The sequence below is a fragment of the Pteronotus mesoamericanus genome, unplaced genomic scaffold (assembly GCF_021234165.1).
Source record: "Pteronotus mesoamericanus isolate MK-2021 breed Mesoamerican mustached bat unplaced genomic scaffold, CSHL_Meso_final scaffold_21, whole genome shotgun sequence".
NCBI lineage: Eukaryota > Metazoa > Chordata > Mammalia > Chiroptera > Mormoopidae > Pteronotus > Pteronotus mesoamericanus.
The window spans coordinates 18,474,710-18,502,285 of NW_026555310.1; the positions used below are offsets into that span (position 1 = coordinate 18,474,710).

General features: G+C 36.6%; 1 protein-coding gene across 1 annotated transcript in view; it reads left to right on the forward strand.

Moving 5' to 3' along the window:
- The window catches only part of ITPR2 (inositol 1,4,5-trisphosphate receptor type 2), a 434,318-nt gene that overhangs the window by 261,011 nt on the left and 145,731 nt on the right, over positions 1 to 27,576 (forward strand). The window contains exons 38-41 of the mRNA XM_054591314.1: positions 19,390 to 19,502; positions 20,497 to 20,680; positions 25,258 to 25,441; positions 26,263 to 26,519. Of these exons, the coding sequence (XP_054447289.1) occupies positions 19,390 to 19,502; positions 20,497 to 20,680; positions 25,258 to 25,441; positions 26,263 to 26,519 (738 nt within the window). The remainder of the gene's footprint in view (positions 1 to 19,389; positions 19,503 to 20,496; positions 20,681 to 25,257; positions 25,442 to 26,262; positions 26,520 to 27,576) is intronic.

The following is a 27,576-nucleotide window of genomic DNA, read 5'->3' on the forward strand; positions in this document are numbered from 1 at the left end:
TCCTTATTTTTCCCTCAGAAATTTGGGCAAAGAAGTGCACATTATACTTGGCGAAATATAGTATATTAACAATTAAATCAATAATATAGTTATTGATTCTATTAATTAACAACAAGCAATAATGCACAATTATTTGTAATTAAATTAATAAAGTCATGATTAATAAGTAATTTAATAGTAAAATATTATTCCATTTTAAAATACTTATTCTCTTCCATTTCTTTGATTTTGTTTCTCTTATCGCCAATTATGTGCTTGCTGAGTCTCTATTTGCTATCTTTTTTTGTCATTTTCTCTTTTAACTTTTAAAGAATTTCTTAATGTCCATTTTATTTTTTTATATCTATCATCTATGCCCCTCTGTTTTCTGTAGTGTCTTATTTATGTCCCATCGAATTATTTATTCATTTCTGAAACTAAATATTTTTTTAGTTTCATCTACTACTATGATTTCACAGTCTCTTCCTGAATTTTGACCTTTTTGCTCTGCTGTAGTCTTTTATAGGTGTGATTTCATTGTAATTTTTAAAAAACGCATATAAAAATTTTGGGTAACAATTTTAATTTCTATGTATCATTCACGGGTGCCATTTATTGCTAAGTTCTGCTGCTTCATTCCACCTTTTCCCCTTCTTTTGTGCCCCTTTATATATTCTTTCCACTGATACCTCCAGTAATTTATAGGAGGTCTTTGAAGATCCCAAAACTCCTTCCTTTCCTCGCATCTTGAAGATGGATAGTGCATGCCCTGCTTTCTAAAGCCGTCGCTCCTCTGGCCCTTTGAGGGTGCCTTTCCTCACCCTCATTCTGACTGCCAGTGGTACAAAATGGAATGTAGCTTTTATATTTCTCTCATGGGCTCCTTAACTTCAGGAGGCATATTTTTGCCTTTTCTTTTTGGTGTTGCTGCTGGGCCATCTTGCCAGTCCCAATGTTTCTTTTCTTCACTTTCTTCTGCATGTGCCATGGGCAGTGCTTCTGTGTCCTTCGTTGTATTCCTTTTGCTGAAGATGAGTTTTCAGGGTGTCAGTTTATTCTCTCCATTGTCTTCATTGATTTCCACAGAAGTATAATGACGCTAAGTTAATTAGCCATGCCTATACTGGAAGTCTGCATGTGCTTTCACAGAATAGTATCTTAATATCAGGGCTTTGATAGTTTACACAGGTGTTACAATAATTATGGCAGGTACTGTTCAAATATGGAAGTAAAATAATGTCCACACTTCCTCCAAAAAGTCAACATAGAAAATGGGGGAGATGCTGCTTTTCTCTTTCTTTCCTTTTGTTTCCTTTAAAAAAATGTTATTCTTGAAATATGGTGTTAGTATTTTGGATTTGCCAAAAAAATTATTAACAAATGATATAAAGCTTCTAGGTTTTTTGTGGCATATTTTTTTTCTTTTTGTATCCATAGGTTCTTTTTTTCTTTTTCTCTTGTTCTCTTGTTGGTACTGGAGCAAATTGTTTCAAGCTGAGTAAGATTTTATGGACCCTGTTTTTCACTGTTCTTTTAGGAGTCTTGTTACTTTTGATAGTGCAAAATATGTGAGTACTGAAATAGAAATTACTTTGTATATTTGTTAAACTGTCCAGAGTTTAGAAGAATCATTTTCTACCACCTTACATTTAGTTAATGAGAAAATTGATTCCGTTCTGTTTGAAGGTTAAATTTTTGAGTCTGTTGTTATGAATCCAGACAGCAGTAGATAATTGTGTTTTGCCTGAAGTTTAAATGCAAGTTATAATTGATAAATTAAAATAAATAATGTAAAGTCAACTGTTCATTAAATCTTATTTTTTTTTGGTTATCGTTAGTAACCCAACTTAAAATGGCTTGAATTAAGATTCAACGTGAAGCTTAGAATTAATTTCCCTTTTAAAATATAGTTCTTGGCAACAGTCAGGATATAAATAAACTGAGATCAGTGTTCCAACAGTGTAACTACACATACAGTAGCAAGGTACTGGGGCTGACAATTTTCAAGTGATAGTAGCTGGTTATATAAGTCTCCCAAGATGGCTTGATATACTATTATTTCCAGACAGAGTTGGCATTAACATGTGCCAAGGCAACAGGCAGTGAGACAAAAACATAACAATTTACTTTCCAATAATTATCATAACCTCTAGCCAGGCTAGAACTTGATTGATCCAGTACAGAAGAGTATCTTTTGTATGGAACTGTCATGACTGTACTAAATATTCCTATAAATCATTTGCTGGACATCATTGGAAGAAGCAGCAATAATCACTTCATTCTTCTTATCGCAAACTAAATTGATACAAATTCTAGCCAGTACAATCTATCAATTCTTTTGTCTTTTTCTCCTTTTCCTCACTCTTTCATTTTTCCTTGCTCTCTTTTTAAAAACTGCAGTTAATTGGAAGCTTTTGACGTGAGAACTGATTTTACTAAGGAATTTAGCTCATACCTCTTGCATAGCTAGTAAAATGATAAGAAATAAAAACAAAATCTTGCTTCGTATTGTTCACAAGTACCACATCATTCTTGGACTACATGTTTAATTGCAGGATTTCTAAGTACTTTCAGAGGTTTATTAATCCTTAGTCTATTGCTGTGGAAGGGAACGTATTTTCAGAGGTTCAGAGGTGGGACGAATGAAAACAGACAAATGACAAGCTGAATTCTAGAGAGCTTGAAGTCAGTTGATTTTCCTGCTGTGTAGCTTTTATGAGGCTGGATCTGTTCAGGGACCTCTATGGGTGGGAGGGGGAATGTGTGTATGTGTTGTAGTTCTGAGGGTTTGGAGACAATGGAAAAATTGGATAGGAGAGATGAGGCAGAGAAAGAGGGAATGCTGCAGAGTTAAGGGAAACCTGGAAAGACTCTGTCAACGAGATTTATTCCCAGACGACTTTCCATGGCCGCTTCAAGACTAGCTTGTGCTCCGAGCCAGTGTTTCCTCAGACAGAGGTGGTCTGGACAAAACACCATAGGAAGAGTCCCAGCTGGAGCGGCCCTGGACAAGACCAGAGATTGCCCGTCCAGGCTGACCCACACTGGTTTGTATTGTGTAAGCTAATGCTAACTAAATGAAGCAGATAAAGCTGAAAACCTCTGTGGTTTAATATAATACAAATTTACTTATGTTGGCATAATAAAAGTTAAAATCCCGGTGTGAGTGTTCTGGCAGGGCCTCCTTCCGATGACCCAGCTCTCCTGCTCTCCGGAGCCCTGGGTTCCTTCCACCGGTTCCTTCCACCTCAGGGCTCTGCATCTTCCTTGCTTGCTTTGCCTTTTTTGCATCAGGGTACAAGAGAGGAAAGGACACAAGAGTCTCACGTGGGCCGAATCCATGTCACTTCAGCTCACCTTCAGTTTATTCCACTCAGTCACGCGGCCCCAGCTGACTACACAAAAGACTGGGCAGGGTAGTCTTGGTGTGTGCCCAGAAGAAAAGGGAGAGGATTTGGTGAACAGCTGGCCAGCCCCTGGCACGTGGCCTCTTCTGCAGTAACGCAGGGGGTTTGTCTTTTACTCTTGTGTTGGTAATGACAGATTTAACAGGGCAGGGCTATCTGATGGATGTTTATAAAATTTCTTATGTTTTCCAGAAGGAACGAGAAGACTAATATTCTTTTATTCAAGGGGTTTAAATGTTAACCTTGTGGCAGTATCATGGTGGATCTCGGCTCTGACTTAAGCAGAGACTATCGAAATGCAGGATGGAAGTGGCTTTCGTGAACCTGAGAACTCCCCTGGGCGCAAGTGCGGCGTGCAGGCTTCACAGTGCTACTGCAGGGTCTCCCTGTAGAGTGTCTGTCCAAATGCTTTACAGTTAAAAATTGGTTCCCTCCTCTGTCCAATCAGAGGTAAAACAAAGGCAGAGGAATGTTTTCAGTGGAGGTTTGAAGTGAGGTAAAGAGTAGATAAGGCAGAGAGATGTACCAGGAGGTTATTTCAGGTGACGGAAGCTGCAGAGCTCAAGATTTTAGTGCCAAAAATGGAAGATCGTGTGGAGAGGCATTGAGAAGGATACAGCTGAAGAAACTGATGGAGGCTGAAGGGTGAAAGTGAAAGACAGAGAGAGGTGCCTTAGGCTTTAAGACTTAATTTGCAGCTAGACCGGATTTATGGAAATTCCCTCTGCCTTACCACCCCCCAACTGTTTTTACATTGGTCCCACACATGTCCCAAACAAAGTCACACATATGTTTATATGTTGTCCTCACATATGCTTGAGGGTGATCCTTTTCTATTTATTGGAGGCAAATAGGATGAAGAATATTTATTTCATAGTGTAACTTTATAGGTGGTTTTGAAAAATGAGAATTTGATTCTATGAAAACATTAGGAAATTTTAAAAATGCCAGAATGCAGATGTGTCTGGAAATAGAAAAAATGTACCAGACTGTATTGCTTACAAAACACTATTGAAGATGTGCTAACACTATTGAAGCCCTTGAGATATATCGGTGGACAATCTATTACATCGTTATAGAACTTAGAGGTTAGTGAGAAAGTCAGGTACTAACCAAATAGTTGAAGAAAGGGATTAATTTCTTTTCTTTACTTCATTACTTTGAGGGAGAAGACCAGAGCACTGTAAGCAAGTTACTGTAAGCACTGTAAACTGGAGGCTGCAAATTTAGCCAAGGGAGGGGTATCCAGAAAATTCTTTTTCTAGAAAAGTAACATTTAAGCCATGACCTTGAAAAGTGACTAGGAGCTGTTGGTGAAGGCACCATGGATGGAGAATACTACAGGCTCGAGGCCACTGCACTGCTGATGGGCTGATAGTGAAAGCTGTCCCTCCTACCTTTACAAAGATTAGACACCCAGCAGCAAAGGGACTGCGGGATGGGGATTGCTTCTGGCTCAGGCAAAAAGAGACTGAGAAAACGGGAAGAACTCGGGGAGTTAGGATGACGGTGAGTAAGAGGAGTAAGACAGAGGGGAGGAGATTTGACAACAGTAAAGAAAACTTGACTAGATCAGAGTTCTACTTATTGGAGGTATTTTTCTAGGTAGAATTCTTTTACTGCCAATTCCTGGCTCTGCGGTTTCAGTCAATGTTTTCTAATTTTTCAAAAGTTGTCTTTATTTTAACATTCAGTTAAAACATATGTACACTTTTCAAGAATATTTGGCTCTTGCTGGTAGGCTAGGTGTCCTGTTAGTTTGCTGTGAGCATCAAATGACATTATTTGTGAAATTATCCTGACACATCATCAAAAATTGGTTTAACTTGATTAAAATTTACTGATTTATTTGTCTCTTTTATTAAAACAATTTGTGTTCTTTCCCCTCCCTCATGCTGGATCTCATGGAATGACTGGACTGTGGTCCAAAGAAAACAACCGTATTCCCATGCATGTTGATTATCTCTCGAGGTCTGGGAATAAAACCTGACTTGATTGCCTAATAGTGGAAGTGATTTGGGGACATGTAAAAAACTGATGCCATGACTTTCTCACCTTCTCTAACTTGTTAAAAGTGTGAATAAGCAGCTGTTTGGGTAGGTCTTCTCAGCAAGGTGGTATGAGGAATATCTCCTTTTCTTAGGGGAACTACATGTGTTTTTTTCATGCTTTATTTTGTTTAATTCTGAAATGGTTGGTGAATAACACTGCGGTTTTTATGCTACATCTGGAAGATGTGTAGTTTTGTTTCATGGGAAGGAGCAGAAGGATGGTGGGTGGAGTAACCTGGTTGTAATTACAGTGTACATTTATTTGGAAAGATCAGCATATTAGTATGCGGTGGCCGGATTAATTAAACTCGGCTGGAATAATTCAGTGTAGTTGGTTCCTATAAAAGCTAAGTATTTAAAAAACTCTTGAGGTTTCCTGTAAACCTTATGATGATAGAGGCATTTTAAATATGTCTCTTCCTCTCCTATGAATCCTAAAACAACTTAAAAACTATTATTTTAAAAACCTTTGCCTCCCCTTTCACCCCTTCCCCCCACCAAAAAAAGTCCTTATCCACCTATCAACAAAAATTCTATCACCATTTTTTAGGAAGATGTAGAGGTTTTTTGATTTTTTTTTTTACAAATATATGAAGCATAGTTTTTGAGAAGTTGTTTATAATTTTTAGTTTCTACACCTCATGTAGTGTGAGGTATCCATGGCAACTGTCTAGCCTACATTCAGTGCACTGGACTGTCTTCCCACACAGGTCACGACACGAGCAGTCCTCGGTACTAGCACAGTTTATTGTGCCTTAAACATTAGGCAGTTTTAACAAGAAATTGGCTCCTAATTGACACATACAATTTTATATTTAATTTGCAATTTGAGCCTCTTCACATTTACTAACAGATGTAACATTCAACATGGGTGTCATTATACTACATCTGTTGCACAGATGCACGTACACGCAAGAACTTTGTGGCACATAGCACTCATGTGCCACAGAGCAAAACTTTGGACAGAACCGACAGTGTTTTCTTTAAGATTTGTATTTAAAAAAATATTGAAAGAGTGAAATGTCTTTAACCAATCTAATGGATTTATTTTATATTTTTATCTGCTTTATGGAGATAGTCCCACATCCTAAAATTCACCCTGCTGAAGTATACAGTTCATTGAATTTTAGAATATTCACAGATTTGAAACAATACCGACTGTCTAATTTTAGAACATTTTTATTGCTCCAGAAAGAAACCCCATATCCATTAGTGGCCACTCCCCATTCTTCTGCCCTCAAGTCCCAGCAACCACTAACTAATTTGTTTTCTGTTTCAATGGATTTGCCTCTTTTAGACATTTCATATAAATTCAATTATAAAATATGTGATCTTTTATAACTGCCTTTTTCACTTAGCATAATGTTTTCAAGGCTTATTCATGTTGTATCATATCAGTACTTCATTCTCTTTTTATTGCCAAATAATTTTTCTTTATATGAATATCTCACATTTTATTTATCCACTTAATATTTCATGGACATTTGGGTTGTTCCTACATTTGAGCTGTTATAAATAAAGCTGCTATTAATATTCACGTACAAGTTTTTTTTTATTATTATTATTTCTCTTGTGCATATCCCTATGAGTGGAATTGCTGGGTCATATGATAACTCTATGTTTAATTTTTAGGAATTACAAAATAGTTTTCAAAGTGGTTGCATTGAACTTATATGTATGATCCATGGATGTGAACTAAGGTGGGGGTGCTGGTGGGAGGGAGGGTGCAGGGTAGAGAGGGATAAAGGGGAGAAAAATGGGGCAACTGTAATAGCATAATCAATAAAATATACTTAAAAAACAAATAAAAAAAAGTCAAAGTGGTGGCTCCATTTTATATTATCATCAGCAATGTATAAATGCCACAATTTTCCACATCCATAGACTTGCTTATTTTTTGTCTTTCATTGTATTTTAGCTGTCTTAGTAGGTGTGAAGTGGTATCAAAGGGTGATTTTTTAAAAGAACAATTTAATACTATCCATGCATCATACATTAGTTAAATGCATCTCTCTTATTTATTTACTTTTCCATTGCTCTTAATTTGTAAGTAAATATACCTCTTCTCTGAGTCAGTGTTGTCATTTTCTTTACTAATTTTAAGGTAGGCCCAACTCAGAGCATATGTCATCAAAACTTCAGATGGTGGCGAACTTAGGAATCATATAGAACATGTAGCAATGAAAAAGGAAAAAAGTTGAAAACATAGTTTGATTATTAGATTAAATCTTCAAATTCCTGGCATAATTTATAATTGATCTTGCTTTATATGAACTGAAAAGTGGTTACAAAAGTCACGTGACATGCTGTGAAGCTTAGTTGTGTTACAGTGCCAGGTTAAAAGCCACTCTTATTTTTTCATTCAATGCAATTCTTCTCAACAGATCTTATATGCATCAATTCTGTCACTAGAAAGAAAATGAATGTTGCCAATTAATCTGTGACACACCATTGATTTTAGAGTGGCCTGTAATCTGAAATGTTATAATGTGTATGTTAGAATTACTGAAATACTAGAATAGAAGAGGAGTTGTGCTTTTTCACTTGTGCTTTTTGTTTGTTTTTGGAGGCAAACGAGTCATCTATGCTTAATAATACCCAGGGGAGAAAACAAGAGTTTTAATACCTCAAAGATATGATACATAACTTTACAAATGTGGGTTAATATCTAACAGCATAAAATGATGTATGACATACCCATACGTGCGCACACACAGATAAAGAGGAGAGTTAGTTATTGACTTATTCTTTCCTAGTTCAAGAATTTTTGATCAGCAACCTGTAATTAACTGAAGTGTTTCATTTCCTTCTCCTCTTCAATTTTTTAATTAAAAATAGCTGATTTATCTCAAATTTAATTTATTAAAGATGTTAAGCTTTCTTTTCCATCTGAGAATATTATATCTTGTTTATTTCGAAAGTGAACTTCAGCAGGTGGCTCACAGGCCTGTGACAATGCGTGTTGACAGTGCCAGACCAAGCCAAGCACCACGCACCACCAAGCGGCTAGGCTCCACCTCAGCAAATGTGCTTTGCATGTTATTCAAAATAAAGTGTTAATTTCTTAATGCCCAGGATTCTGGTGCAGTTCTAGATAAAGCAGTGAAATATCTGCCATGGTATATGCTATAGGGAATCAAAATGATTTCAAAACCATGTTCAAAGGTCTCTGTAAGCCTAGTCAAAGACTTCCTGAAAAAGTCTCTTTCTAAGGTAGGCATCTGGTACCCTGTCCTTGAATGAGCACAGGCATCTTTTGGTTTGTTTGAATAGAGATCTCATTTTCTTTTGATAATGATTGTATTGGTGCTTTGACATGTTGATAAATGCTTAAAGAATTCCTAGTTTCCACTAGTTCTAAGTCACTGTCTCAGCTTTTCACTGCGAAATTCTTTGAAAGTTATGGTTAACATATAGAACACAATTAGGAACTCATGGGAGCAGATAATTGTTTATATTAGAGTTGGCGAAACATGCGGTCTCATGGACAGCTTGATGCCAGAAAGGATCAAAATTAGGTGTACATAATTTTTGATGTCTAGCAACAAGCACTAAAAGAAAGTGATTTTCATTTCATGATGGAAAAATGAGATAAAATAGAATTATCTTTAATTTTATTCTGTATTATAAGTTATGACCCAAACATAATATTTTTAAAGAGACTAGGGATTTTTTTTTCTTTTAAAATGACATTCACATATTAGAGATTACGTTGCTAAGTCAGATAGATTCTTGGATCATGCACGGAGTCAAGGTGGTTTCTGCATTTTTCAGTAAAATGTGAAAATTCTATTTCTACAGATAGATTGTAACAAAGGAAGAACTTGGATTTGATTTGGGCATATTGCCATGTTCAGATTGAGTGTTGGAATTGTTCATCTTTATTTTTAAGTGGTCTAACAATTTGCTTGTTGGATTCCAACACAGCTGCCTTGTTTTAGCCATAGAACATAATTAATGAGTTTGTGTACTCATTAATTATTTAAAATTAAATTAAAATTAAATAAAAATATTTAATATGTGTGTAACATTGAATTGAATATATCTCAAACAGCTGCCAAAGTTACAAGACATGATGTACAATTTTCATTACAGTCCTTAATAGAGTACATTCAGCACCAAATTTCATTGGTAAATATAGGGATCACTCCCTCAGAATCATTGATTTATACCTTCATTCAAAAATAATTATTGAGTACTCAATATGTCAGATTTTGCATGAGGTGTTAGAGTTCATGTCAGCCAGAAAGGGAAAAAGAGGCACAGTTCTGTATTCATGGTGTTTATAATCTAGTAGGGAAGACCAAAATAATCTAAAGATTGATAGGAATAAATATAAAAGTAAAACACAGGGTGAAGTACATGTTGTTATGGGAGGATTGAATGAGAACTGGATTGGTAAGGTTAGAGAAGATGGTGGTGGTGTGGTTGAGCTGAGATCTAAAGGTTGATTAGGATTCAGCCAAGCGGAGCTGAGAGTCCTGGGCAGGTGGGAGGGGGGAAGTGAGGGGCTCTGAAAGCTTAGGTGGCAAAAGGGAATATCTGCTAGTGTCCTGAAGCTGAAGGGATCATAATGAGACATTGAAAGTCTTCTGTCCCAGGAGGAAGATGTACCATATTTTGCTGTGTATAATGCACACTCTTTGTCCAAATTGTTGAGGGAAAAATAAAGATTCATGTTATATATGGGTAGTGCTAATTCCATACCTATAAAAATGTTTGTAATTCTTTTATTTCTGCTTATGCATAAAAAGTATAACTCTAGATAGCAATAATGATATCCATATGCAAAATAATACCCTGGAATAAAATAATCATTTTTTTCTAAATATAGTAAAGAAGAAATTGAATTGAAAAATTAAAATGAAAGATTTTTTCCCCTGAAATTTGGGTCACAAACATGGGTGTGCATTATACACAAGAGTGCATGTCCATAGCTAAATACGGTAGATTGATTCAGAGAACAATGATGACAGTAGTTAAATATGTGTAGGTGTCAGATCATGAATGTTCACCTAAGCCATTCTATGGATTTTGGTCAGTGTTCAAAGAGAGGTAAAAAGCCACAGAACACGATATGTAGAAAGCAGCCATAATTATGTTTACTGTAAATATTTTTTTAATATAATGTTGACTTTGTGTGAAAGAATATTACAACATCATTTTTTAGTTATAAAGCATAATAACATAATAAAGACTCATGCACCCCCAACCAGCGGAAGAATGAGGCCATCTCGTATCTACCTGTGTGCTCTTGCTGCTCCTCTTGGAGACAACTGGCAGCTCACAGTTTTCATGCCACACTGCATGTCTTGTAGGACTTATCTTTTGTCCCCCTTCTCAACCTTATGTTTCCAGGATTCATTAAGGTTGTTGTATGTTGCTATGAGGCCCTAGTTTATTCATGTTTACCACTGTATAATATTGCATCCTTGAAATACACCACAATTTATTGATCCATTTTCCTGTGAGTGGGGATTTGGGTTGATACAAGTTTTATATATTTTTAAAGATATTTTATTTTTCTAGTTTTTTAACTTTTTATTGTATTTTTATCCATTACCATTTATACCCCTACACCCTCTTCCACCTCCACCCACCCCCGCCCCCCAGTAAACACCACACTCTTGTCCTTGTCCGTCTGTTCTTTTTCTTTTTCGCTCGATGCCTCTGCCCCCAACCCTTATTTTTTGCTTGCTGTTTGTTTTGATGTCAGTGCTAATATGAATGTGTAGGATGGGGTACTATGTGTCTCTTTGGGCACATGTTTTAGAATTGCTGTGTGAGAACATATGTTTTCCAGAGTGATTGTACATGAAAATCAATTTTCATTCTCACAGTTGAGCCACATACTCTCAGCATTTGGTTTTGTAAGACTTAATTTTTGCCCATAATAGTGGGTATTAAATGGTGTCCTATTGTAGTCTTAATTTGTGGTTCCATAGTCACTAATACAGGTGAATTTTTTTCGTGTTTCTCAGCCATCTGTGTTTCTTTTATGAAATGCTGTGTCAGTTCCTTTGTTCCCTATTGTACCAGATTATTTTTTCTCACTGATTTGTAATCATTTTTTATATATTCCTATGTTCTGATTTCTGATCCTTGGCTGTTTTATAACCCTCTGAACACAGAGTGGGAATGAATTAGAAGGGACCAGGTGAATATGAAGAGACCGATCAGGAATAACAGTTTTTTCCTAAAGAACAATTAATTATTGCATAATAATTTTATAAATATATTTAATATTTTTCTTATATTTCTTGTGTTAAATATTGGGGCAGAAAATTGCTCTGTTCTGATGGATCTTAGAGTATTGGTCTTCATACTAAGACTACTTTAAGAAAAGTTGATCTAAATTAGCTTCTGAAGAATTCTGCTTTGTACATGCACTAGGGATTGTTGAAACTTACGCACATGGAGGTGTTGTTTTTCTGAAATGATAACATACCCATCAAGTTTCCTTCAAAGTAATTTGTGAAATGAATGCTGTTTTTCATTAGCCTTTTCTCAAAAAATTGTGGCAGGTGAAATGGGATATTTGTGTCAGCCTCGAAAGCCATGGCAGTCTTCCTGGCACTGGGCATAGTCATATCATATATACATAGGTGTGTGTATATATATAAATCAGTTGTGCAAATTTTATTTCCCCTTTAACACTAGAACAAATTTTATAGTAACAGTTTATTTAGCACTTTTTGTGGGCTCAGAACATAGAGCTGTTCATATGTAATTTCCAATCTTTAAAATAGTCTTGCACTATGCATATCATTATACACAGATGGGGAAACTGAGTCTCAGGGCAGTTAAGTAAAATTCTAGGGATCAGAAAGCCAGGGGCAGAACCAAGATCTAAACCAATTACACTGGTTTCTAAAACATAATTTCCACTAACTACACAGCTTTTCAATGCGGGGAGCTTCTGTAAATTGCATGTACGATGTGTTAAATCATGTGTAGATACTCTTATTTAATTCTCAAGACAAGACCTTTCTTTGACGGTGTGCAATACAGGCCTCATCTTCATTCCATAGAATCCGTAAGTATTTCCTGTCTTAGGAACTTCTACGTATATTCTGAACTTATTAAAATTTAGCTTCACATTTCTTTTGTTAAAATGTTTGCATTGATTGATAATTCATGCAAGGGTTAATTTTCTTCCGCCTTTTAAAGGACAATTTCTAATATATGGGAGGAATGGAATGAAGTTTTCCCTCCCTTTCTCTCAGTCCCTCTCTCCCTTTCTCCCTCTCTCTCTTTCCCTCCCTCTACACTCTCTCTGTTTGAAGGTGGTGGGTCTTCTACCACGTTGTTCCCCGACAACTCTTGAGATTCATGTGCCCTTCCCACTGCCCTTTGGGCCAACACTCTCTTGATGGTAGATCAGCAGGTCATCACTTGGAGTGTACAGATTACATGGAGAACATAAGAGGCTCCACAGAAGCCGGATGGCGAACACAGGATTTCAGAGAATTGCTGGCCTCCCCTCTTTATGTATTGTCCCTTCCCTCTTGTTACACCTCCTTGCAAAGTTGAACTTCAATATCAATCTTTACTAAATAATATGGAAATATAACAGGAATCACAACACCTAAACAGCTAAAACAGCAAGCTAAATGACTTTTCTCATTGTCCAGGAGGAAGACTCTCCTGTTGTACTTCATGTTATTATACAGATCAGGGTTGGTTCTCTCATTCGTTCCCATCTCTTCCCACTCCTCCTTTATCCTCTTGTGTTCTCTGAGACCTCCCATAATCCAAGTCTATTATTGAGCTGTATTCCTCACCATACCGTCCTTCAGGGACACAGAATCTTTCCAGAAGCTTTGAAATTCCATTTTCCTAGCCTTTGCTGTGAGTGCACATGTTTGCATTTGCAACGTACTGATTCCACTTTTTTTCACTGACAGACGGTACTCTAGTAGGATTGTATGTCTATACCAGGGATTATGAGCTTAACTTTAGTTGTATTTGCTGCCATATGAGTATAATTTTACAAGGTCGTGGTTTATGATGTGTGAGTCTAGTAGTTTTGCTTCAGTCGAGAAATGGTGTCTAAAGCTTGCCTGTTTAGCTCTTGCTTATTTAATCTTCTCTGAACTCTTTTTGTTCTGGAGATCAGATGAAGACTGCTAACTCAGAACACTAAACAATTATGAGCAGAAAAAAAATCCATTCTCAAGTACTGTTGGTGAGGGGTTGCATAAATACTTGACCTTGGAATTTAAGCAAGATCCTGTAATGAAAATGGTGGAAGTGTATGTGTCTGTTCAGTGTGATGTCAGAAAAGTATGTTTCCTGGAAATAAAATACTGAGAGGGTTTAATTATACCCCAAAGAAAATAGTTTCCTTTCTTCTTCACTAGTTATAGGGAGCAGACTCATCCCCTAAAAAACCTTCTCAGCCACCCCGTTTGTCTAGAGGCTGTGATATTTGATAAAATTTAAGTAATGACCGAAGAAGTGACTTTTATCTCCTGCATCATCATTAGAAATTGAAATTTCATCATTTGCTGTTTAAATGTTTAAATTCACAAATGGAATCAAATGGTCTGGTAAGGATTTTTTATGTTGAAAACTAGTATGATATGTCTCAACTCCACATATTTGAAAATTCTTTTAGCATATGCTGCACAATAGCTTTTTATTCCCCCTTTCCTAGTTCCTGACACATGGTAGCAATGTAATAATATCTTTACAAAGGATATTTTTAAAAAAGGGAAGGAAAGGAGATGGAAGTAGATTGTCATTGTGGCATATGAATAATTGGTCTAAAAATTTTCTATAGCCTTTTTTAAATTTTATAAACTTTTTTTTTACTGGACTTGTTGAGGCACCCATATATTTTTCAAGATTATAATGATTGTGCCATTGTGCTGGCGAAGAGCATCTTGTGAATGTATGTAATAACTATTCCCATTGAAGCTGGTGTTTCTCATCTTATGGAACCTGGGGAAAAGCACCTTGGGAAGGAATGGCCTGTACTCCTTGGAGTCAGTAACCAAGTAGTTCAGACCATTAGACAGCTAGATGATGGGGGGTTGGCCCCATTTTCCCAGAGGAGTTCCTTGAAGATGGTGGGCCTCATGTAATTCCATTAGGATACAGCTGTTACAATGACTTATTTGAAATTAAAAATGTACCTTTTTACCCCTGGGAATTCAAATGATGAAAAATATCTAATCACACATGCTGTCATTAAATGAAATGATTAAGGAAACACCATGTTAGGCTAATACCAGGTTTAATGTTTAAATGAGACTAAGTGGAGGCTATGGATACATGAACTCACCCCCTTGCAGATCTCACCCAAGCTTAATAGTAGCTCATCTTTGGTCTTTCAGGGAAATCCCTAAATTAAGCATCCTTAGTTTGCAGTTTTTATTACCTTTTGAATTTTCAGTAGAGGACTTGGTTTTCTAGGATTCTGGTTATGGTGTCCTATTTTGATGATGTCTTGACGATCGTGTTCACAATGGAAAAAATATTACTTTAGCCTATAAGTTTTCCACGGGAAAGGGAGCAAATGTGGAATCAGTACTTCAGACTGCACATTGTTGAACTCTTCACTCCCAATGCTGTTAATTCCTATTAAGGCAAATAGTATTGTCTTGAAAATCAAAGAAAATCTGTCGTCCTTCCTGAGACTAACAAATTTTCGTTATCCTTTTTATCCGTGAAAGGCACTCATTTTTAAGCTTCCTAATTTTTGATACATTGGAGTTGGTGCAGCAGGAAGTGGCCAGGATCAAAGCATCCCTCCCAGATATTCAGACTGTCAGCATGACTTCTCTGGCCACAGAAGATGTCTTTTTATGGAGATGTTTTGTTGTAATTTCAGAAGGTGATTGTTAGTTATCTTGGCTACATTACATTTAGCACATCTGGGATGTGTTCACATGAAGACATTGGCTAAAAGCTATGTCTTGTGGCCTGGAATTGACTTTGATATTTAAAAGACTGGAAAGGACATATTTTGCTCCTTGGTCGAATCCAACAAAGACACCTTCGATGGGAAGCCCAGTCAGGAATTCATTTTGGAATTGAAGAGCAACTACAGAAGGGAAACTTCACAATTGCTTTAGAATTTTTTTCGAAATGGCTTAATGTGCTTTGAGTTCTTCCCCAAGTTTCTGCTATGGCGATGATAGCTCTGAGACTGTAATTTACAACCCTGGCACCAGAATTTCTGACAGTGGTCCTACAGTTACTTTATTTGAGTTGAAGGAATTTGTGGAAAGGACTTGCATCTGTGCTATCCTCTCTGACACCCGTCGCCGTGGAGAATGGCCCGAGACAAGTTGGAACAAGCACTTGCGTCTCATCCCTCAACTCAGAACTAGACATTCGCCAACAGAAATCAGTTCTGCTAAACTTGAGATGTAGCAATATCTAAAGTTTTTCAGTCTTAAATGAGGATGAATAAGACAAACAGAACATAATCCTGTTCTATCTGAACCTGTACTTTGTCCACTTTTAACAACAACTATGGAGTTTAAACCAAGGTAGAATATTTTCCACTTTAGTTGAAACTGTAAAAAAACATTTTACGCAGTGAAGTGTACACGCATATTAGCTCATGAGTATGTAATTCCAAGGACTGATTAACAGTGGACAAATTAGGGTTTTAAGGCAGTTAATCATTTATATTTTGCCTTTTTCTTAGAATGTAAGAATTTATTTTACTCTTGTGGAAAGATTTCATATAAAGTGAGAAAGTGTATACAAAAGCACTTTGTAAATTATAAACTATTCCATGATCTGGATAATATTAATACCAGCAAGAATAACATCAACTATACCCAACTTATATGGCACTTACTGTGTGTCAGGACTGTTCTATGGAATTTACATATTTTTACCTATTTAATCATCTAAGAAAACCAATGAGGGTTATGAGCATGCCTTTTGACAATCGTGGGACTGAGGCACATGGTGGTAATGTAACTTGCTTAAGATCCTCCAGTTATTATGTGGTATAGAGGGGATTGGAACCCAGGCAGTGTGGCTCCAGAATTACGAACAGAGATATAGACAATCCCCTCCCCTTTCTATAGCATTCCTAATATTACAGTTAGAAAATAGATGCTTCTAGCTAGTCTGGCATTGAATAAGAAGTGTGTTGCTCATTTGATTTTGCTGCTGTTGAATCTGATAAGTACCTATGATTTTTGTCTGCCCAAAGAGAATTTAGAAATAATGGTAAGTAGCGTGCTTTTTAAAAATTTGGTGTGATGCAGTTTTACTCTGAGGTTGGTTTCGAACAACTTTATTCTTTGAGCAATATAAAAGGAATTTTTTTAAAAACAAATGATAATTGGAGTTTTCAGTCTCCCTTTCAAAAATATGTTTGTTTATCTCTTTGGGTTTGTGGAGCAGTGTGGTTAAAAGCCTCCCTTATGGAGAATCGAAAGGGACCTGTTGCAGTTCACAAGGACCCAGGCCTCTGCTCACAACAGGTTCTCTTCCAGACAGTGACATTGACTTGCGCAATTTCAGAAAAAACAGGCCTGGGTTTTCACATTCGTGAGCATTATTGATTACAGCTGGACCAACTGTATCTTACAGGATTAGAGTGACAAGCAGTACATTGGTCTGTAGAGGGGAGAACCATGATTAGTACAACAAACTGAGCTACCTTTAAAGAAATTTAGTCCTTCAGTTAAGTTTTCTCCTCAACTTATACCCCCAGAGTTTATGGGTCTACAAGTTCTCTGGTAGCATTTTCTTCTACTGTCAAGAGATACATAGTAAAAGCTCATTTGACTCCAAAGAAATGTTTTGTCTCCCTCCCCTACCCCTCTCTGCCTTGCTCATTCAAGGGGAGGGGAAGTATCATTCTTTGGCCAGCTGAAATTAATTCAACTCATAAAACCTTCTAGTAAAAGAATAGAGGAGGCTGTTCATTTCTAATGTCTTCTGTAGGTGCCCTACTTAGGTTTTATAAGGGATAGTAGAGTCGAATTCATTGGTGGAATACGCTGTTACAGCTCACTGTTTCCTCCAAGACTAGTCATCACCTTTACTCACTAAACCCCTATATAAAAGCAGTCATAAAGGAAGTAAATGTGAAATAGGAAACCATCATACATGTTTGTGTTCTAAAACTTAAGTATCAATAAATAGAAGTTGCTATAAAGATAAACAACTCCAGACACTTTGAGTGTCTATTAAAATTCTTGGCACTGTGACATTTGGGACATATTTGTTGTGCTCTGGCTGTGTACAAGACAGCTTTGCTCTGATGACCATATGGGTTAATAGGAGAGGTATATGTGTACAGCCTCTTCAGAGTCAGCCATTTCCCCTTAGGTGTTTCCACAGGGCCTAGTATACATTTCTGTGATGGAACTGACCTTATGGTAAACTCCTTGAGGGGAGAGTTATATCTTATTCACTTAGATAATTCCTAAAGCACAGTAGATACCTAGTAACTTATTTGTAGAATGAAGAGGGAAGATAGGACGTGTCCACAAGTAAGACAGAGGAGCTTTTTAGGCAGAGAGTATTAAGTGACCAAAGAGAAAGACTTAGAAAGCTGTGGTTGAGAAATCATCATATAGTGCACTTTGGTTCAAGTATAATATGTGAAGGCACGGCTGGAAGCTACAGCTGAAGGGTTGAATAGATAGGATTTCACAAATCATTGTCAAGTTGTGGGGTTAGTAAATGATCCCGTAAGTTTGCAGCCTAACTGACAAAAATGATTGTGTTCTCCTTAAAATAAATGGAAATTGAAAGGAGAACAGATTTAAGAGACAAGGACTGCGCTGTTCTGAGAAATTGAGTTGGAGATGCCAGCAGAACCTCCAGATGCAAACCAGGAATTCTAAGAGGAAACAGGTTGAGAAGCCTAGGACAGCAAGGTCAAGGCTGGAGGAAGCACATTTCGTGGTCAGACCTATAGAAGTGATTGCACAACCAAGGATTGGGTGAAATTGCTGACGGGGAGAGGAAAGATGAGGAGAGGAGGCCAACAAAGGAACTGAGGACAAAATCTTAAGGGCTTGAGAGCAAGGATAACCAAAGCATGAGGGGGACAGAGAGAGGGAGAGAGAGAAGGAGCAATGAGAGTCACTTGTCACAGTGTGAAAGGGGTCATGCAGCAAAGCATGAGGAAATAGCCTAGATTTTGCAGTCTAGGACTGAGTTCAGGTCTTGCTCTCAAACTATTAACTGCATGATGTGCAGCTAATTACATAAGCCTTTGGGCCACAGTTTCTTTACCTGCATAATGGGACTAGCACCTCAGTAGTTGATGTGATCATTTAAATACTTTAAATGAGTATGCTTTAAATAACTTTATAAATTAGCCTGGTCTATTAAAATAATAATAAACAACAAAATGGAAGATTTTAGGTTATCTATATTTCTTAAGTACATGCGAATGACCATATTGCAAAACAGATTATTTTAAAAATGTCTTGTAACCAGTACAAAATTGAGGACTTATGAATTTTAAAATTGCATGTTTTGTAGAGGAAGACATTTTTTACCCACTATCTTTCGAATAAAGCTCTTGGAGATTAAATGTGATTCACTATTTTATCAAGCTTAATTTTCTTAGCTTGTTTTACTGAGCTCCTTTAAATAAGGCTTTTGCTTTTCTTTCTTAGGATGTTTGTTAATCTATTTCTCTTCAGGTGTCACTAATATACCAACACTGGGACCCAAAGCTTTTGAAGCACCTCAAATTCTCAGCAGTTATGATTTTCTTAGTACACTCTAATTACTATATTTTATTCTTTATTTTTGGGAGAAGCTGAACTACTATTGTCTTGGGAAATATTTGCCAAATTTTGTTTCCAAATATATTATGTAGTATGAAATTAATTTTTTCCACATTTGAACATTGTTGATGAAATGCATTTAAGTGGTACTTTAATGTACTGACATTTTGTTCTTTTACTAGGGAAAGAAACAATAACCAACATCTTTCTTATTCTTTTTATTAGGGCAACACATTAAGAAAAATACTCCTGAATCGATACTTTAAGGGAGATTATGGAGTTAGTATAAATGGACACCTTTCTGGAACCTACTGCAAATCTGCACAAGGAGGAGGCAAGTCTTTTCATTTTTTCTGCATTTTAAGATTCTCATAACATCCTCAGGCCAGTACTCTAGTATTTTACTTAAAATAACACGAATATAAAAATTTCATTTAAAAAGCACTATTATCAGCCATAAGAAAAGAAGGAAATCCTATTTGCAACGACAAGGGTGGACCTCCAGGGCATTATGCTCAATGAAATAAGTCAGACAGAGAAACATAAACACTGTTTAATCTCACCAGGTCTAATCTAAAAAAAATAACCAAACTCAGAGAAACAGGTGAGATTTGTGGTTGCCAGAGGTGGGGGGTGGGGAGTAAGAGCCTTAAATGGAAGTGGTCAAAAGGTACAAACTTTCAATTATAAATAAATCCTGGGGATATAATGTACAACATGGTGGCTATACTTAATGCCGTATTATGTATTTGAAAGTTGCTAAGAGAATAGACACTAAAAGTTCTCATCACAAGGGAAAAAATTACAACTATGTAAAGTGATGAATATTAACTAATCTTTTTTAGGGTCACCATTTTATAGTAATACATATATCAAATCATTATGTTGTATACTTTAAATTTATGTTATATGCCACTGTGTCTCAATAAAACTAAAAAAAATAAATGAAAAGCACTATTAAAAACCTTTCTACCATTTCAGGTTCTTTCAACAATGCATTTAAACATTAGAATTAATTTTGTCTTTTAACTTTGGAAATTAGGTAAACCATATTTTCTTAAGATCTAAATTAAAGACATAAATAAAGCTAGTTTTCTTTTACTAAAGATTTTTTTATGAAGAAAAATCATTTACAGGTGGCATACATTTATGAAAGTTATGTTTTTACAAACATTTGATTAAAAAAAATCCCAAGCTTCTAATATATTTAACTTTGTAGGGAAAGAGTCCCAATTTTAGATATTCTTAAGGTCTAAGAATTTGAAAACTTCATATGTTAACTAATGCCTGTCATTCAGGTTTATTTAAGTTATATTTCCTAATCACAGGAAGCTTTTCTGGACAAGATTCAGATAAGATGGGGATATCAATGTCCGATATTCAGTGTCTACTGGACAAAGAAGGTGCTTCGGAACTTGTCATTGATGTTATAGTGAACACCAAAAATGACAGAATTTTTTCAGAAGGGATTTTACTTGGCATTGCCTTGCTGGAAGGAGGAAATACACAAACGCAGGTACCTACTTATCATGATGGCATTACATTTGTTATTTGCCTTTCTTATTTACTTGTCATAGAAACCAAGGAAAAGTAATGTATTTTTTCTTTTAGCCTCTCATGGTGTATCAATATACCAGTGTTGTATCACATTTTCCTTATAAATTTATTCGATTTGCTATAGATACAGAGCTCCACAAGTTATCCAGTGAAGCAGAACATACCTTAGAAGCATCCTTTCTAACATTAATACCAGAAATTCTGATTTGCTTACAGAAATTTTAGGCCAACTTTCAGCAGGTAAAAATGACATTTGAGTCATCTAAGAAGTAAATGTATTAATTAAAAGAGATGGTACGCATAAACTCCTCCCACAGACCTTGGCATTACAGCAGGTCTCAACAACATTCACCACCCCTCTCCACACATCCCACCCCAGACCCGTTTTTAGAAGTTTGAACAGTAACATTGCCGTTGCCCGAGTCTCCCAGTGCTCGTTACCCTGACGCGTCTGTGTAAGTGAATTTTTCACTAGGGTGAGAGAAGAACCATTTCAGTTGTTCATTCAGCTCAGGGCAGGCTGATTTGAAAGTCATCATTCATCGATTTAGTGCTCTACGACAGCAAGCAATATGCTTACCTGAATGCAAAGCTTGGAGCAGTATTTCCAGAAGGGACCATTTTTACTTTGAAACTCCTGCCAAGTTTCCCCTGGCCAACTCCGCACCCAAAGGGAGAGCATGCTGCAGGAGCCTGAGAGCCGGGAAGTGCGCACAGGAGGCGCCTTCTCCTCCCGGCCCTGCCGCTCGCTAACTAACCTGCTCTTTTACGTTTGCCGTGGTCAGGGGAGGAGACTGTGCTTACACCTAATTGGAAATTCCAGAATCTGTTTTTCCCTGCTCATGGCAAATAGAAGCCACACCTAATTAAGAAATAGGATCTTTTCCTTTATTTAGTGATCAAATACAAGGAACAACAGGAATTTCATGATATGAAATATCCAGTAATAGGGGGCTTTAGGTAAACACCTCATGAACAGTAAATAACACAATGACCAAAAGACAACCTTAAGACATTTATATTTCTTAGTTAGAAAACGATTCTAGTAAGATGTAGTCAGGAGTGAAAGCTCTGTGAGTGAATGGTCCTTTTTCACACCATCCCTGACTGGTGGGGGCCTTTGGCCATTACTCCTTTATCTGAGATCCCATAGCGCTTATTTCTTCAATACTCACTTGGCACTTTGCCTGTACTTCAGCACAGATTCTTCTGAAGGAAGCTGTGTGAAAGGGGCGGGGCGGGGGGGGGGAAGATGTGTGAAAGGTGATGGGATTTGAGTGGTTTTCTTGGAAATTTTCTTTCTTCTATAACCAGATATTCAGCTTGGATTTTCTAAAGACATTGTCTAGGCAACTCTGTAATGTCAGATGTAGATTATCCAGAGCATAGAAGCAAAAGAAGTTTTGGGCATCTTTAGGTAGAAGCAATCCTTGGGATTACCGTACCTTCTAGATTCCTGTTTCTGCGCCACTGAGGGTCATCAGATGGGATCTTTTGTTACTTTTATGACATCTTGCCTTTCCAGTTAAATTTCGTTTGTTTCTTAAAGTGAGGAATCATGTTCCATTCTTTAAATCTATAGAGCTTTATATCCACTCAACAAATATTTTTCATGAAACAGAATTAAATTATTTTGTACATGAAAACATTCTTTTAGGATGGGTTTTGACAATTTCAATTACCAGTGTCATCCTGTTCAGCTTCTCATGTATCTGCATCGATGTATAACCCAGATATCAGCTCAGTGTTCCTGGCTCGAAGAGACCTGGTTAAGGTCAACTGGAATCCTATTCCTTGTGCTTCAGGAGTTTAAAACCCACAACTTGTCAAGACTTACGCCAGTCCGTAGGGGGTTGTGCATGCTCACAGTCACCTTAGCTACTGGTGCCTTCCTTCTTTAGTTCATGGGTTCTCTTGACACCCCTATATATGTGGTACTGAGATAAGACTCTGATCCCCCTCCTAGTTACAGAAGTCAATTTATAAGTTTAATATACTTTATTCAAGATTGGTTGAAGGGGAAGATAGAGCAGGTACTTACTTTACAATTTCAAATTGAGCATTAATAATGAAAATAATACTTCCTAAATACCAGGCACTGTTCTTACTGCTTTATGTGTATTAATTTGGTTAATCCCAAACACAACCCCTGAGGTAACTTTGATATTATCTCATCTTACCAAAGAAAATTCTGAGATAGGTGGTTTTAATTTCTTATCAAAGATCACATGACTAGTTAGAGAGAGAGTCAGGATCAAACCCATGCAGTTTCGCTCCAGAATCTGTGCTCTCAACTGCTATTTACATCTTTCTAAAGTGATCTTCTTCCTCCTCATTCTTGGGAAATTTCTCTGACTGTTTCACCCTGTCTCCTGCCCTGGTCTTCCTCCATCTCCCCAGATCTGTACTTCATTTCCCCTTTCTGCCTTCCCACTTCTAGTGTCGCCCCTCTTTCTTCGGGGGAAGTCCTTCCTCTGCCACACACATCTGCTTATCCATCTCCCTTGGTCCTGAGAAATCCTTAGCATGTTCCCTGTACTCTATTCAGCTTATGGAGGTAGTTTCCTAATCAAAAAACATGTCGTCAGTAAAAGAAATCCTTATGCTACCTATTGAGAGTATGTGCACATATATAAAGCACACTTTTTTTTTTTATCTTTATTTAAATCATAATGTTTAGATTTGTAGAGCCCTAGTTTAAAAAAGGTGTGGTCTGTGTAAATAATTTGCTGTTTTGATTTTAAGAAGTTACTTGATAAATTTATGATTTAGAGTTAGAGAATCTAGATTTAAATTTTAGTTGTACCACTTATCAGTTTACATAATATTGGGTAATTCACTTGTCTTTACTAAAGTTCATTTTTTGAATTTTCAAGTGGAGATAAGAACATCATTTATTCATCACACAGTTGTATTGAAAGTTTCAAAGAGATCATGTAAGCCAAGGAGCTTCATTTTAATAGAGCCATAGAGTTCCTATAACTTCCTCATTAATGTATTGGAACTAAGCCCCTCCAATATAACTCCATGAGATATTGAAAATATTAGGATTTAAGTATCAGCCTAATTTGTGGGACCAGAGAGCTCTGTGAATGCTGCGTTTATCCTTTGAATTAACAGAACCAGCTTGACTGTTTCAGTGTAGTTGCTATGGTTACTGTGGCTTTTTGGCCTGCTTCCTTGAGAGTTTGCTAGCCCTCTGCTTAGGAGCTTCTTGTAGATATGGAGCCAGCTTCTAAGGCTTCATAAATCACTTTGTGCATATACATTGCTGATACCGAAAATTTCAGGGCAGGTAACCATGCAAGACCTGACATCATTAGCGTCTCACCTGAAAGTCATAGAGCCCGTGGGTCACAGTTCCAGGCACTCCTTCTAGAAAGCGTATCTGCAGGAGCCAAACTCCCCCAAATCGGCTCTTTAGATTGATTAAATATGTAACCATGATTAGAATTGATTGGTGGTCAATTCTACTTGATCTAGAAATCTTTTTTTTCTAAGTTTCCTTTACACTGTCTCTCAGCAAGGTTATATAACGCTCTTAATCACCGCAGTTAATGGGATCATTATCTTCTAATTTCTTTACTTTATTTCTCTTGTTTGTGTTTTGTCTAGCCCGTGGTTTCAGTATCAACAACTTAGAATTTCCTCACCCAGTGCAGATTCTGTCTTTTCTAGAATGTCTCACTTTCCTTTCTCCTCCCTCTCCTGGGTGTTCCCATAAGTCCCTAAGCAGATAATGATTAGGGCAGATATTTCCCAGGTCCAGTATTCCCCCCGCCTTACTAAGATATATTTTAATCATTCTTTATGTGGAATCCTTTCTATGTCATTATAAGCTATAAAGTAGAATTTGTTTTACGGTGGGTTTATTCCATGCAAAGCAATGTAGCTAATGAAGAACCAAAGGACTCAGTGCCTGTTTATCAGTGGGTTTCCTGTGAGTGGGATTATGATGGTTACACAGCCTGAATTAACTGTGCTGCAATTTAGATAAAAAGAAAAACAACAAATTGTAATTCTCCATAAGCTCATTTGCATAGGATGATCATTGGTATCATCCATAGGTATGATCATGGCTTGTTTTCTAGATGACAAACTCATGAGGGCAGGGACTGTGGTTGTTGTTCCTTTTAGTTCTCTCTCTAGTGCCAGCATAGGGCCTGGCACATAGTAAGCACTCAGTAAATATGTGTTGAATTAATACATGACTTTATAATAACATAAAAACCGAAGTTGCATACAACTTCATATAGTCCCTTTGTAAATTTTTAAAATAAATAGTTAGGATGAATTAAATAACACACGAAAATATGCTGAATTTTAATGGAAAGTGCTAAGTAAATATAAGCTATTATTAGTATACATTAAATAGAACAGGAGACTGGCAAAAACACTCAATTTATTATTTTTGAAATGATAGTAATCAACACATTAAATGTGTGATTTTATTTATATGCTTATGTTTATTTCAAGCATAAAAACACTATTTTTCTCTTGTTGGGTATTGACATCTTAAAATATGTTTTCTTGCAGTATTCTTTCTATCAGCAGTTGCATGAACAAAAAAGATCAGAAAAATTCTTCAAAGTTCTGTATGACCGAATGAAGGCTGCTCAGAAAGAGATAAGATCAACAGTGACAGTTAATACCATAGACCTAGGTAACAAAAAAAGGGATGATGACAATGAGTTGATGACATCTGGTCCACGAATGAGAGGTAAAGAAATATTTGAGTTCCTGGGAGCGTAGAATGAGAGAAAAGAGGATAGCACAGTGTTTAGATCTTACCTGTCTTTGTCATCTGACTTGTCTCAGTCAAGTGAAACAACTCTGCAGGACAAAACTCAAACAGTGCATTATGGATGCAAAACAGCTACAGCAGGTCCTTGAGTGTCATTGTTTCATTCAATGTATACCGTTTTCATTACAATGTTGAGGAGACACCAGAGGAACTTAGCTCGTGTTATATGATTTAGCCAAAATTGGTTTTGTCATATGCCATTTTGCTTGAAGTCACAGAACCTATCCATGGCATTAAGTGAGGACCTACTGTAGTAATTGAAAATGTTTGATTTCATTGTGGAAGCTATGTTAAAGAACAAGTGTCACAAACCTTTTGAGTATTAATGAAATTTACATTGTAAGAACAGAAATTACAGCTCTAGACTCTAATGAAAGATTCGTGTTTTTTCAAATAACAGTCATCAGTGTAGTAAATACAAATCATGAAAAATTAACATTTTGAAGTTTGTCATATTTCCCTACCTTCTTGTATTTGTGAACTCTCCTATTTTATATTTATCAGAAAGACCCGAACCCCTCTAAAACTGGCTAAGCATTAAGACCTGTTTTTAGTGTCCCAGTGCACATTTACTTTCTTAGTTGCTATCTCAAAATCTTTTTGGGAAACTATTACACCTCTTGTCAGATGATTTTTAATTCATTTGTTAGAGAGTTTGGACCCCTTGTTGTCTGTTTTTTTTTAAATGAACACAAGGAAATTAATTTAGAAATATAAGAGTACTTCTTTATTTTCAGTAAGAGATTCATCATTACATTTAAAAGAGGGAATGAAAGGGCAATTAACAGAAGCTTCTTCAGCAACATCCAAAGCATACTGCGTATACAGAAGAGAAATGGATCCAGAAATAGACATGATGTGCACAGGATCAGAGGTGGGAAATGCTGAGGAGAAGTCTGCAGAGGAAGTGACAATGAGTCCTGCGATTGCCATCATGCAGCCGATCCTGAGATTCCTTCAGTTACTGTGTGAGAATCACAACCGGGAACTGCAGGTATTGTCCTACTCTGTGTGAAAGCTGAGAAAACCGACCATGGCTGTAAGCAATTAAACTCAAAACTCACAAGTAGTTTAGGAGTTTTGGAGATAATCAATAAAACCAATACTGCTCCTCTGAAATGGGAAGAAACTTTTATATCTAAGTAGTAACAATAAAACAAAATTCCTTTATGGGGGAAAAAGTCAGGCTCATAAAGTTTCATTCTTTTCAACCTCAACTTATGTCATTTTAACCTCTGTGAGCATCGTCTAATCCTAGTGTTCTGGTGTTTGTTGAGTAAGTCGCATTTGCCTCAACTGTGCCTTCATGGTTTTATAGATTTTAGGGGATTTTATCATGTACAGCCCAATTCATGTTTCTGGAGTGAGTATAGAGATTACATTCTTATACCTTTATTAGAAATAGCGTTAATGTAGAAGATGATTTTGTTTTTATTACAGTGGAAGTTGATACCTTTATAAATTAATACAGTCCTGGTCATACATCTTCTTTGGTACATTTCCCTTGATCAAGTTGATGAACTTAGGGTTACCTAGGAATTTTGGCTTTTTATTTTTTGCATTATTTGTATACACCGCTAACATCACCATGGCAAGACCACATGAAAGGCGAAAGAATTTCTAAGAACACATATCTAATATTAAAGAGACAGTAAATTTTGAAGTTGTTTTCTCTAGTAAGGGTCTAGACCGTTAGGGAGATTGTCAGCCGATGTACCACAAAAATTTTTTAAACATGCAATACCTGCCTACTTACTTAGGGGCACTGACATCTTTTTCCCTTAGATTGTCAAATTAAAAAATGACAGCAACTGACACTATAGTAGCCATCTGATATGGAAGGACCAAAATTATACCTATTTTTTGGTCAGATTAGCAAAAACAATATTTTTTGGTGTGCCACAGAATGTTAGTAAATTAGTTTATGCATGCCATAGGACAAAAAAGGTTGAAAGTTGCTGGTCTACACCACAGGTATTCTCAGTTGTTACGAGACGTAGATTTATGTAAATAATTACATATCCTCCAAGGGGATAAGGTCTGGAATGGAT